Source organism: Eurosta solidaginis, chromosome 4 (genome assembly GCF_040869045.1).
Source record: "Eurosta solidaginis isolate ZX-2024a chromosome 4, ASM4086904v1, whole genome shotgun sequence".
NCBI lineage: Eukaryota > Metazoa > Arthropoda > Insecta > Diptera > Tephritidae > Eurosta > Eurosta solidaginis.
Window position 1 is genome coordinate 60188707 of NC_090322.1, and position 13637 is coordinate 60202343.

The window sequence follows — 13637 nt, forward strand, 5'->3', positions numbered from 1 at the left end:
CATTATCGTCGATCCGCCCGCAACGACACCCTTTTTAACGCTAAAAACTCAACCAATAGCACGTTTCTCAAAGTCAAAGGAATCCAAACTTCAACAGCTCCTTGACGGCGAGGAAATTGGCGACCGCACTCCTTCTCAGTTTTTGCGTCACCTAAAATCTTTGGTGCCGGGCGTCGACGAGGACGTACTTAAGGCAAAATGGTTGTCGGCTTTACCCCAAGATACTCGGGCTATGCTAGCACTGCAAACAAATGCCTCGGTAGAAAATTTAGGCGTTAGCGCAGACAAGCTACACGAAATTCTGCAAAAGAGACAGGTGTAACGGCAAATACTGTGGGTTCAGATTTAACACAACAAATTTCAGACCTAACCAAACAAGTAACTGCATTGACTTCCATTATTAACAAGCGTGAATCTAGACACAAAACACGTCAGCACTCCAGGTCCAGGTCCCGTAGTCAACATAAAACAAATGGAGTGAAGTCAGAGGGTTTTTGTTATTATCATGCCAAGTTCGGCAAAAATGCCAAACGTTGTAAGAGTGGCTGCAAATACTCGGGAAACGCCGATGGGAGTCACTAATGGCGGACAGTGATCCCATATCTAATTCCCACCACCTGTACACCAAAGACCGATCCTCTGGTGCACGATTCCTCGTGGACACTGGTTCGGATCTCTCAGTTTTCCCATGCACGGGGTTGAGAAGCAAACCCATTGAAGTTAGTTACCAGTTTCAAGCTGCAAACGGTTCTATTATCCAAACATACGGAACGACTTTGTTATCACTAAATTTGGGTCTTCGTCGTGAGTTCCTTTGGAAATTCATCATCGCTGACGTCACCAAACCAATCATCGGGGCCGACTTTTTAAGTCATTTTGATTTGTTAGTCGACCTAAAACGAAGATGTCTGCGAGATGGTCAAACTGGATTGACGTCACCAGGATTTTTAGCTCATTCGGCTGACATGGTATCAATAAAAGCTATTCAAGGTGACACTGTATACCACAACCTACTACGTAAGTATCCCGATATCTCAAACCCAGATGGCGTCTCAAAACCGAAGAGACATGCAACGCTTCACCACATCCGTACTACGGATGGACCGCCTGTGACAAATAAAGCTCGGCGATTGCCACCGGATAAGCTCAAAGCGGCACGTGACGAATTTGAGATGATGATCAAACTTGGTATTGCCCGACAGTCGAACAGCCCTTGGTCATCGCCCCTTCACCTAACTCAGAAGAGCTCTGGGGGTTGGCGACCATGTTTTCTTCCGCATTTTTCACGTTAGGCCTGAACGCACGCACGATACCCGACAAATACCCCGCCCGTTATCTGGAAGATTTCAACGCAACACTTCATGGAAAACAAGTTTTTTCAACCATAGATCTTGTCCGTGCGTTTCACCAGATCCCTGTAGCCGCAGAAGATATATGCAAAACAGTCATAATAACGCCCTTTGGACTTTTTGAGTTTCCCTACATGACATTCGGCTTACGAAATGCCGCCCAGACGTTTCAGCGATTTATAGATGAGGTGACACGTGACCTGCCGTTTTTGTTCGTATATGTCGACGACATATTAGCTGCCTCTGCCAACGAGAGTGAACATTTGCAACACCTTAAGCTACTATTCCAGCGACTACAGAAGTATGGTATAGTAATAAATCCCGCCAAATCGAATCTGGGCCAAGCAGAATTCACATTTTTTGGGCCACACTATAAATAAGGAGGGTATCACCCCATTGACTGACAAAGTTAAATCTATACTTGAGATTAGCTTCCCCACCACCATTAAAAGTTTGCGAAGATTTCTTGGCACTATTAATTTCTACAGAAAATTCATCAAGAACGCTGCTGAGATTCTTGCACCTCTTAATGCACTGCTAGAAGGTCCAAATATTAAGAACTCCCAAAAAGTCAATTGGACTAAAAACTTGAAACCGCATTTAGCAACGCGAAGGACGCACTAGCACGAAGCACTCTTCTGGTCCATCCAGATACGAAAGCACAATGGACAATTTTCACGGACGCATCGGATTACGGCATCGGAGCAGTTCCTCAGCAACGGGTGGGAAGCAGATGGCAGCCTTTGGCATTTTTTAGCAAAAAACTATCACCTGCCATACAGAAATTATCGACGTACGATCGGGAGTTGCATGCTATCTACGAGGCAGTGAAGCATTTTCGCCATATATTTGAAGGTCGTCATGTGGTGATATATACGGATCATAAGCCTCTACAACATGCTTTCCAGCAACGCACCGAGCGAGCCTCACCTTGGTAGTTCCGTCGGTTAGATTGATTTTATTGGGCAATTTAGTTCCGACATACGACACGTTTCTGGCCACCTTAATATCGTCGCCGACACATTGTCACGAGTAGAAACCATTTCTGCAACCATAAAAGTTCAAGAATTAGCGACGGCACAAGAAAATGACGCAGAGCTGAAACAACTACTGAGTCATCACAACACGTCGTCCTTGAAACTTCGGAGAATACAGATCGAAGACGGCCAACCAGCAGTATATTGCGAAATTGCAACAGGGGCAATACGACCGTATGTCTCCGCATCTCTACGCAAACGAGTCTTCGAGTCCCTCCATTCACTTGCACATCCCGGAATCAAAGCATCGCAAAAGCTAGTGAGTCAACGTTATGTCTGGCCATCTGTCAACAAAGACTGCAGAGAATGGGCAAAATCGTGTTTGTAGTGCCAGCGCAACAAAATTCAGCGCCATGTATCAACGCATCCAGCAAATTTTCAACTCCCGTCTCAACGATTCGAACACATACACATTGATTTGGTTTCTCTGCCTTCATCCAGAGGCTACAATCAATGTTTTACAATCATCGATCGATTTACTCGATTTCCTGCGGCAATACCGTTGGAAAATGGCACGGCGGAAACTGTTGCGCGAGCGTTGATTGCAAATTGGATATCAAGGTATGGGGTACCCAAACGTATCACGTCTGACCAAGGCCGGCAGTTTGAATCCCGACTTTTTAACATGCTGTCACAAATCCTTGGTATTAAGCATCTGCGAACGTCGCCATACCATCCCCAGTCAAACGGGTTGGTCGAACGTCTCCATCGCCAATTAAAATCTGCCTTGCTATGCCATCGTGAGACGTGGACAGAAGCTTTACCAGTCGTACTACTTGGTCTACGAGCAGCTTGGAAGGAGAACATTGGGGCTACCCCAGCCGAGCTAGTGTATGGAGAACAGATACGTTTACCCGGCGAATTCTTATCTCCTTCGAACAAACATGTAACAGCCACAGATGTGTTGGCAGCTTTGAAGAACCACTTCAAAAATTTAGCACCAACTGAAATGTCACGGCATGGTAAGAAATCAATTTTCTATTTTAAAGATCTAGATACTTGCTCACACGTATTCGTACGTACTGATCACATCGAAATATCATTTTCATCACCTTACGAGGGTCCATACAAGGTAATTACACGTCACGAAAAGTATTTCATCGTCGACTACAAACGCAATCACACCGCTATCTCCATAGACAGATTAAAACCTGTCTATACTGCTAACGAGTTTACAAGCGAGCTGGGACAGCAAGCCGAAAATTCAATACCACCACATCAAGCCGCTGCAGTTAAATTCACAAAGCTATAAATTTTCACATTTGTAAAAAAAAAAAAAATGTTGGTGTAAACTGTAATGAAATCATGATATTTTTCCTTTTTCTAAGAAGGGGAGTAGTGTAGTGACTACCGCCCTACTATTCTTTCAATATTTTCTAACTACATGCCACTGTGGCAACTACGAGTATGTCGAGACGACCGCTAGTAGCCCGTTAGGTCATTTTTTTTTTCTTCTGAGGTTCTACCTCTTTCGTATCAGCAGCTCGTCGCGACTACACGCAATTTTGTCAATATATAACTTAAAGTAAATTAATAATTTTGTTTGTGATATTTTAATACTCAATAAAGTTAAATATTAAGTAGACGGTTTTACGGTTTTTATTTTCGCCAAGATCAAAGCCGCTACAGATACCTTCATAAAAAATAAAATAAAAATTAAAAAAAAATTATGTAATGAGAAAGAAGGCAGAGTTTACTAAAAAAATTTTAATGAAAAAAAAAAAAAAAAATAAAGTACTTAAAGTGCGAAAAAATTAAATGAAGTGAATAAACAGTTCCATATAAAAACGCAATAAGTGCACTTAGACTTTTTTCCGGTTTTAATGTTATCATTGTGGAAATTGAAGATTCTAATGTTCGGTTATTTAATGTTGGGATTCCCCTTGAGATCTATGTACGTAATTAATTTGTATTAAATTTGTAAACACTCCATTTCATGAATATATATGACCATATCTATATCTACCGTAAAATATCGTCTGTGAACGATATAATACTAAGATATAACAAAGCAGAATAAATTAGAAAGAAAAGAAAAACAAACAAAAACATTGAAATTATTCACGCAAACATATTTACTAAAATAAAATTGATTTCATAACTTTAAGCGACATAAACAAATTAGGGTTATGGGATCTAAGCATCCGATTAATGGGCATATAATCCAACAAAGTTAGCCTAATAATAAATACTAGTATCGGTTTTTTTTTTTTTTGGAACTCAGTCTATGCATCCAGTGTTGGGGGTAGTGCAATAATGCGTTAATAGTAGAGCAGTGAGTGGAAATATAGCAAACTGGTATAACTTACTTAAAGTTCATATTAAAATTTTGAATTTGATCTAAGACGTTATACTTTTTGATTGCATTTTCTTAAATTTTCTACAAACTTTTCAAATGTAATTATAACGTTTTGGTATGGAGATCCTTAAACAAAAATATAAAACATATGTAAAATCAAATGTAATTGACATAGGATTATGGTGTAATGATTTGAAATTGAATTGAATATTTGCTTTTTCCACATCACCCGGGAGATTCGCCGTTCGCGAGCTACCAAAGTTAGTTTTGGGTGCTTGGTTCCCCAGTAGGCCTATATCACCCATATAAACTACATATACATATATCGCGCATTTACTTGAATAGTGTCGTTATTCAAAAAACACGAACTTTTGGTTAAAAACGAAGAAATGTGCCGAAGGAATTTAGCCTATTTCACACCACCCGTTAGGTATGCAAATGGCGCTTTACCGAGTTTAATTTTATATAAATACATATGTAATATGTAAGTATGTAAATATCGTCTGCGAACGATATAATACCAAGATATAACAAAGCAAAATAAACAAATTATTCGCGAAAACATATTTACTAAAATAAAATTAATTTCATAACTTTAGGCCACATAAAAAAATTAGGGTTATGGGATCTAAGCATCCGATATAACGGGTATATAATCCAACAAAGTGAGCCTAATAATAAATATAGTATCGCCTGTGGTCGAAATTCGAACAATTTGTATTTTTTTCAATTTTCGATTCAGTCAAGTTGCATTTAAATAATAATAAACTAAGTTGAAATAAAATAATATATAATAAAGTAAAATAAGAAATAGAATAAATTAGCATAAAAGACAATATAAAAATTGTATGTTATATTTTTGTAGCAAATTTATTTTTTTTTTTTATTCAGTATAAGACGTGCTATATCTAAAATGAGCATAAAATCTGGAAATGCAAAAACCATTTTGGGGCAAATTTGCCATTAATTGTTATAAATAAGTTAGTTAGTTTCAACAAAAGTTAACTCAATATTTGTGATTTCATGTTTTTTTGAAAGCAACTAAAATAAAAAACAAAAATGTGTTAAATAAAGACCTATGTATTTACGTGTAAGTGAAATTTGCCACAAAAAATGGGCCGGTGAAAAATTAATTCTATTTAAGATTTTTTTGTACGCTACAAATTATTTTGAAACAATTTTTTAGGATTTTTGTAGAGACCACTATAGGTAAGTGGCAACAATGTTTTATTCTTTCACCGTCTGGCACGTACGCATATGTATATAGGTGAAACATTTGAGCAACACTGCGAAGTCGCTTTTCGAATTTCTAATTCGGTAGGGTTACATAATATGTTGGTTTGTGTTTTAGAGCACTTACATACTTGGTCATACAGATGGCCCGCTTTTGTGCACGACAGTAAATTTCGATATTTTGAGAGATTGTTCGAATTTACAAAAAACTGTTTCTATTAATTACAAACAAATGGAGTAATATTTGTTAACAAAAGTAGGCCTATGCACTGCGGCTGATCCATACGAATCGATTCATATAACTTTTATATGATTTTACGTATGGTAAGTACGCGAAACAGAATGTCAATTGATTGTATGGAAATTTTGTTAGCGTATTAATATATAGTTAGCCGTGTTTTTTTACACGCGTATACGTTAACGTTTACGCGTAAAAACAACGCTTATCCTCGCTTCGATAATGCTTAGGAGACCCATCTAGCGGCAGTGGTGAAATTTCTAGCTACAGCACAGGGTGTACCGAAAAGCGGAGACACCTATATACCTATAGCTGAATCAAGTGCGATGAATTGTAGACACGCCCCATTTAAGAGACGATACATAGAATTAGTGTAGAGGTGAAACATAGACACATATTTCAGTTACATCTGCGTATAATACGTATTGAAATTTAGTAGTACGTATTAATTTTATGCGCAGCAATTTCAGAGGTGTATTTAATTTGTAAAGACGGATTTACACAAACGATTAGTTACCTTCAAAGCGAAGAAAGAGGGAAGGCGTTTCGTTGTTCTTTAATGGCGCTGTCGAAAGCGTAAAAGCGAATCAACGTGACCAAATCGTTTATTCAAATCTGCTTTAACTCTTACATTACCTTTTTTCGAAAATTGTAACTAAAATATCACGTTTTTAATGCCAGCTGTGTTTCTTTTACATCTATAGATGTTTACGCTTAAACTTTATATGGATTGCTAAGCGTCAAACTGCAAATACACCTCTGAAATTGCTGCGCATAAAATTAGGACTACTAAATTTCAATACGCATTATACTCAGATGTAACTGAAAAATGTGTCTATGTTTCACCTCTATACTAATTCTATTTATCATCTCTTAAAATGGGGCGTGTCCATGTCCGTTGAATGGAAACCACGTAAACCAATTTCGAAAACGTTTTCGAAAAATTTAGAAAATTCGAAAAATTTGTTTTCTTCAAGAAAATTTCCAAATTTTTTTTTAGAGTTTCATGAGGCAGAGATTTGTAGTCTAATACATTTAAGCCTTTTTTTCTGAATAATTTTTAGATTTTGCTCATACTTCTTTACAAATTATATTTTTTGCAATTTTGCAATAAAACCCAAACACCCTACAGAAAAAATTACAAAAATCAATTCGAATTAAACTTACCTCTTGCTAGATTATGAATTGTATTACAAAACTGTACACTCAAAATATTTTCAAAAACTCTAAATACAATTTGTTGTATTTTCTTGAAGATCTTTAAATACTTGTCGAGGTTTCCACATTTTTGGAAAATGTTTCCGAGATTTGTTTATACAACGAAAACTACTAGTTCATAAGTTTTTTTGTAACTGATACAATTTGTAAATCATTTTTGCTGCTATTATTTTAGACCCAGTTGTACATTTTGACCTATCTGAAGAGAAGTTGGAGATCAACACGAGAACTATCAATTTTACAAAATTTCTCAAAGGTTGGATAGTGATTGGAGAATGAAGTTGGATATAAACTTGAGAACTATCTGGTTTAAGAATAACTAAATAATGATGTTGGATATCATCTCCAGAACTAGACATACATTTCGCTGTAGAAATATTTTTTAAATGTTTGTTGGGTAAGCAAAATCCATTTGTTGTCGTATCTACAAAAAATTACTTATATAATAAAAAACCAATGTTGCCGTACAAAAAAGCCTACCCAAAGGCTGCCTAAACTGTGACTGAAAAACTGCTCAGTAGTTTAATTAGAGTTTAAATTTGTCTAGAGTTTAAGCAAACTTAGTTTAAGCTTAGCTTAACCAACTACTGAAAACCGGGCCTTAAATGAAGAAAATTTGCAAGTTTTCCAAGCCGTAAATCAAAAGCCGTTGAATACGTCAAAACCTGGCATGGAGGCTGTCTTTCCTAAATATAGACATTGTGAAAATAAACGGAATCGGCTGGCGACCACGCCCACTTTATAAAAAACTATATCGAAATTTCGAAAAAATGGGAAAAACGCGATATTTCATTGCCAAAAATAGATGAATTGATGAAACTTGATATGTTGGTTTACTTCATAACAAAAAAATGAATTTAGTAAAGTTTTGGAAAATAAGCGTGGCACCGCCCACATAAAGAAGATGAAAATTTTAAAGTTTTCCAGCCGTGAGTCAAACGCCATTCAAGATATCATGTTGAATTTGCATGGGGGTTGTCTTTGATGCTATACATACACCTTGGAAAATTAGCAAAAATCGGTCATGAACCACGCCCACTTTAAACTAAATTGATATCGAAATTTCGAAAAATGCGATAATTCATTACCGCCGTCACATAGCGTTTGAGTACGTTGTCAAAAACCTTGCGATGTAAAAGCAAATATGTATGTGGAAACCAAGAAGACGGTGAAGTTCACCGTAACGTATTATATCGGCCAGGCAATAAGTAGTACGGCCGTCATGACGCTACAAACTCGTTTATGAACGTTTTTTCCACACCTATACTCAAAGCGGTGAGCATTTCGTATGTGAACGGGCAACATCTTGGTTGATTGTGGCGACGTTACTGGAACGCATAAGACTGCATTGAACGTATCTATATGAAAAACTTCATTGTGCGTCGTCCATTAGCCAAAGCAAATATCGAATTCTTCTTCTTATGCTTTGCTTGCAAAAAAAAGTTGGAAGTTGGATACTTTTTCATGTCAGATGCGCCAATGTGGCTCAATCTGCCGCTCTCCATAAAAATACGGGCAATCTACTTCCCTTGCATAAGATTGCGTTAAATGCTTCTATAAGAAAAACTGCTTATGTGACAGAGCTTTTATCTAATAGTACGCTCACAAAAAACTGTTAAAGTTGAACTTTTTATGCTATCACATCGTTACTACAGTGCGGTGATCAGAGATTCTGGTAATGAAATGTTATAGTCTTACACTTTAGGTTTCTTCTTCAATATGTGCTGCATTAATTTAGCCTTTTCTTCCCTTAAAGCTGTCATATTTCGCTCACGTGTTTCTGGATCTTCGTATTTATGCGTAGTTAGGTGTAAACGTCGCTCCGAAGCTAAAGGAAAAGCTAAGGGGCAAAGCTTGCATCTATATGTATTATCACCCAGATGCCTTTGTAAATGCCTAATCAATACACTTGCTTGCACAAACGCTCTTCCGCAGTATTTGCACTTGTAGGGCGTTTCACCGGTATGAGTACGCATATGGTCACGTACACTTGAGAGTTGAGCAAAGCTATTTGAAAGACAGAATGAAAAGTTAGAATAAATTTCGATTAGACCGTTAAAATGATGTTTTAGTACTACATTTACACTGGCTCCAAATGCTTATATTCAAAATTAAGGCGTTTACATTGGCATTTTTTTTAATATTTCCCACAGGTCTCGATTGCTGGGACACCAATCCATCGCAAGAAAATGCACTACCATAAAAAATATATCGCATGCAGTGGCGTAGTGAGCTTATCTTACACCCGGCGAACTATATCTTGTTAGCACCCCTACCCAACCAAGCACAGTTTCTAAGGTATGTAGTTCTATGCAAACTTTTCACAACAAAATAAAAAGTTTGAGTTATTTTACCACATTTTCTCGTATTTTACCATAAACACATATTTTTGCATATTTTGCTTTTAATACTTATTTATAAGCATAGTTTGCAAAAAAAAAAATATGTGTATTTCATGCATATTTCTAGCAGTCAGAGCTAACACATGAGTTTTAGTAATGCAACAATATGATATTTGTGCATCAAGATTGGATAGTGTATGAAGAATGTTTTAATTCAATTTTTATTCACTGAAGCCAACTTAAGGTTTTAGCCTCTTTCCCAAATTAACAGACACAGGACTCAGCCGTTGATTTTCTGCTTTTACATATTTTACGAAAAACTTTGGTTGGGCTTGTGTAATGGGTTCATTTAGTCCATTAGAATTTATTCCATAAAGCCAAGAAAATTACATCGTTCAAGTGGTCGCCACCGGAATTCATGACCGGTTTATGGTGATTCTACCACTCTTACTAGAGCTTTGGCGACAGGTTCTATCATCTATAAGAGTTTATCAAAAAAAAAAAAAAACAAAAAAAAACATAAAAATAAGTCTGGGTCGGTTAAAATGGGGCTAGAGCAAAACATCAAAATAAGAGACTAAGCGACGCGGAAATGCTTCCTGCAGAACATTTCACGTTCTTGAAGAGGAAGCCAGTTTATTCAGATTTGTATTCTGTGTTCGTTTACTTCGAAGATTTAAATACGAAGTGACATTTGACACATAAATTTATATTAGGTAGGTGCCACCCCGACAATTTGTAGGAAAGATTAATAGGAGCACGACGCAAATTGGAAGAGAAGCTCGGCTTAAAATCTCTTCGGAGTCTATTGCGCCTTACATTTATTTTTTATTTATTTACCGTGTAAATATACTACACCATTTTGCAAATACTCGTAAATACATTAATGCAATGATATTAAAAATTCATAGGCTCAAACTGGGATTTTAATTTGAGAAAAACAATTTGGTTAAGAGCTAAGAGTAGAATCTGAAATGTATGCATAAATTTGTTCAAAAGATATTTATACCCTGTCAGCAATTTTCAGATAGTTTTATCGTCTATCACAAAGAAATAACTAATTAGATACGTTTTACAGTTATTAAGGCAATATAAATTCATTTAACTAAAACAAAAAATACTTTAATGGAATTATTACCGCCAATCAGATACTAGGGCGACTAATAACTATAACGGTTTTCATTTCCCTTAATTTCAATCACTTTTCAGTGCACCTTTTCGATTAACTGTTTTTTTTTTTTCAGAACTGAATAAAAAATGCTGTTCTAGGACATGACCCAAACAGAGATTTCTTTGTAAATGTTAAAAGTTTGAGCGAAAGTCAACCTTTTTCTGTATCCCGTAAAAACCAGACTTTCGCGCTGTCATTTGTGGAACACGAGTTCATTCTCCTCAATCTGTATGATTCTTGTTCTCCAATTTTCGAAATAGTAAATTTCACGATACAAAAATACCATCTTCCTCAATACTTTTCGTCTTTTCGCTTTAGTAACTTCCATTCCCATCGAAATAGTTTGAAAGATTGTCGTTTCGCTTTGGTGGAACAGTTCTTCCCGAAAGCTGATAAGAAATCGAAAATGACGCGGGTGGTACCGCTACTAAAGGCTAGAAAATAAGCTAAGGTAGGACGATATCTATTCTATTGCCACTAGCCAAGACATTTGAAACCGTCCTGCTTCCTTATTTCACCGCAAACCTGCGGCTTGCCAATCATCAGTATGGCTTCTGAAAACTGCATAGCACCATCACTCTGCCTCTATGTAGCACTATCAAGAAATCCAGCACTTCAGAATACAGCCATACGAAAAAAAGGAGCATACAAAGCCTCAAAACATCCACAAAATATCGTACTATGACAGAGATTGCCGTTTGAATACCGTTCTTAAATTAACAAATACTCTGCGCTCGCAGTTGAGGAAAACAACCTCACCAGGGAGACGTTCGTCACTGTCAACCTTGATCTGGATACTGTAATAGGTTAAACTCTTACTTATTCAGAATCGACCCCGGCAAACCCAACGTATGCTCTGCTTGTAGCGTGTCCCCAAATACCACCAAGCATCGTTTCAATTGCAATATGAAACCAATGCTTCTAACACCCTTACTGGTCCAACCCCGTTTAAACAGCAAGTTTCCTCGGACTTCCGTTAGAGGATATTTATGACAATTGTGAGCGGTCGCAACTTTAGATGAGGCGAAGCACTGCTACAACAACAACATCACTCAATTCTATGCAGTCTATACATCTTTAATGTATAGACATCAACCTGTTACGGTATATGTAGAGATAACAGCGGCTTCTACAGAGATGTCGACGAAACCGGTCGAAAAATACGAGTTTCAGAAATATGTCGATGGCAGTGCCTCTTAGTGATCTGATCACTCAACGGTGTGAAATAAACCTCCGAAATGAGGGTATTATACTAAGCACAATCATATGAAACATCCACTGCTGTGATCTTTCGTTTGATGTCTTTATTATAAAAGACATTATGGGGATATCGCTGGTTCACATTTACGTCAATATTTTGTAAAAAACGTAATATATTGAAATAAAAACCATTATTCGTTAAACACCCGTGATTACTTTTAACCATACCTTTATCGCAAGAAAGCTTTCAGGGAGACCCCTGATCTACATTTGGCAAACGGGAAAAACGGAAAAAATTTACTTTTTTGTTAAAACCCTCAGCGGCAGCTTTTAATTCGGTATCTATATTGCATAAACTGTGATATATTTAGATATATTAAAATGAAAAGAGGAAAAACGTTGTTTTCGTATAATTTGCAACCCGGATGAGAGCCCTTTTTGTTTCTTTACTTGACATTTGTTATAGCATTGCCACATCGGCATATAGAAAAACTTAACCTAATGGCATGTTTACATAGTTCAACTACGCTACGATTCATGTATTAGCTTATCTCTCACAATACCCCCTTCTTAATTGGTAACATATACATGATTTTATTACAGACTTTCGCGCTTAGGATACATAAATTTGTTTGACAAGAAATTGTTATTTTCTCGGTCTTAAATTATAATGAGTCGTGGGTTCCCGTGAATTCGTTTTCTCATTACAAATAATATCGTTGGGTACGTTATTACTTGTATGTGTAGTTGTTGTTTTATTTTTGTCTGTACTTGTATCATCGGGACCACTATTATTAGTTAATATGTTTTGATTTTCATTACTTAAATTTGTTAAAGGTGTTAGTGGATCATCTAGTGATGAGTGCGACGATTCTTTTTGCGATAAGATAATTTAATTGTGTGTCTTTTCCAAGATTTATTATGATAAGTTTTTACAATATACATTTGTTTTCCAATTCTTTTGGAAATCACAGCTTTTGTCCATATTACTTTTCCAGGAACCGAATAATCTTTAACTATCAGCACGTCATACGCGCTAAAGTTGTTGTTTTGCTTTCCTCTAAAATATCTCTTTAGACTTACGGCTCAAGTTTCATATCTCCAGCTCATCGGGAAGTTACTCAAAAATCGATTGCAAGCTTCCCCTCGTTTTTCAAGGATTTGTAGTTATCTCACTGAGCGCGCCACCTAGCATAATTTTGTTTTCTGTAAATTGTATTGTCACCGGGTCTCGAACTATGTGCTAAGTTACAAGTCTCTAGGTAACCGGGAAGTTAGTTAAAAATGGGTTGAAAGATTCCCAAATTAAAATTAATTTCCTAATATCTCGGTCCATGCGCCACCTAGAGGAATTTTTTTGATCAAATGTTGCATTGTCACCGGGTTCTGACGGCCCAAGTTTCAAGTATCTAGCTCACCGGGAAGTTACTCAAAAATCGATAGCAAAATTCCCCTCGTTTTTCAGGAATTTGTAGTTATATCAATTATCACGCCACCTAGCGGAACTTTATTTTCTATAAATTGTATTGTCACCGGGTCTCGAACTATGT

The 13637-nt window shown here is 36.8% G+C and overlaps 1 protein-coding gene across 3 annotated transcripts in view; it reads right to left on the reverse strand.

Moving 5' to 3' along the window:
* The window catches only part of LOC137249860 (zinc finger protein 568-like), a 169072-nt gene that overhangs the window by 52825 nt on the left and 102610 nt on the right, over nucleotides 1-13637 (reverse strand). For 2 of the 3 annotated variants that reach the window (XM_067781841.1, XM_067781840.1), the window contains one exon: nucleotides 9073-9381. The exons of the other annotated variant lie outside the window; for it this stretch is intronic. In XM_067781841.1, coding sequence (XP_067637942.1) covers nucleotides 9073-9381 — 309 coding nt within the window. The remainder of the gene's footprint in view (nucleotides 1-9072; nucleotides 9382-13637) is intronic. 3 annotated transcript variants of the gene reach the window in all.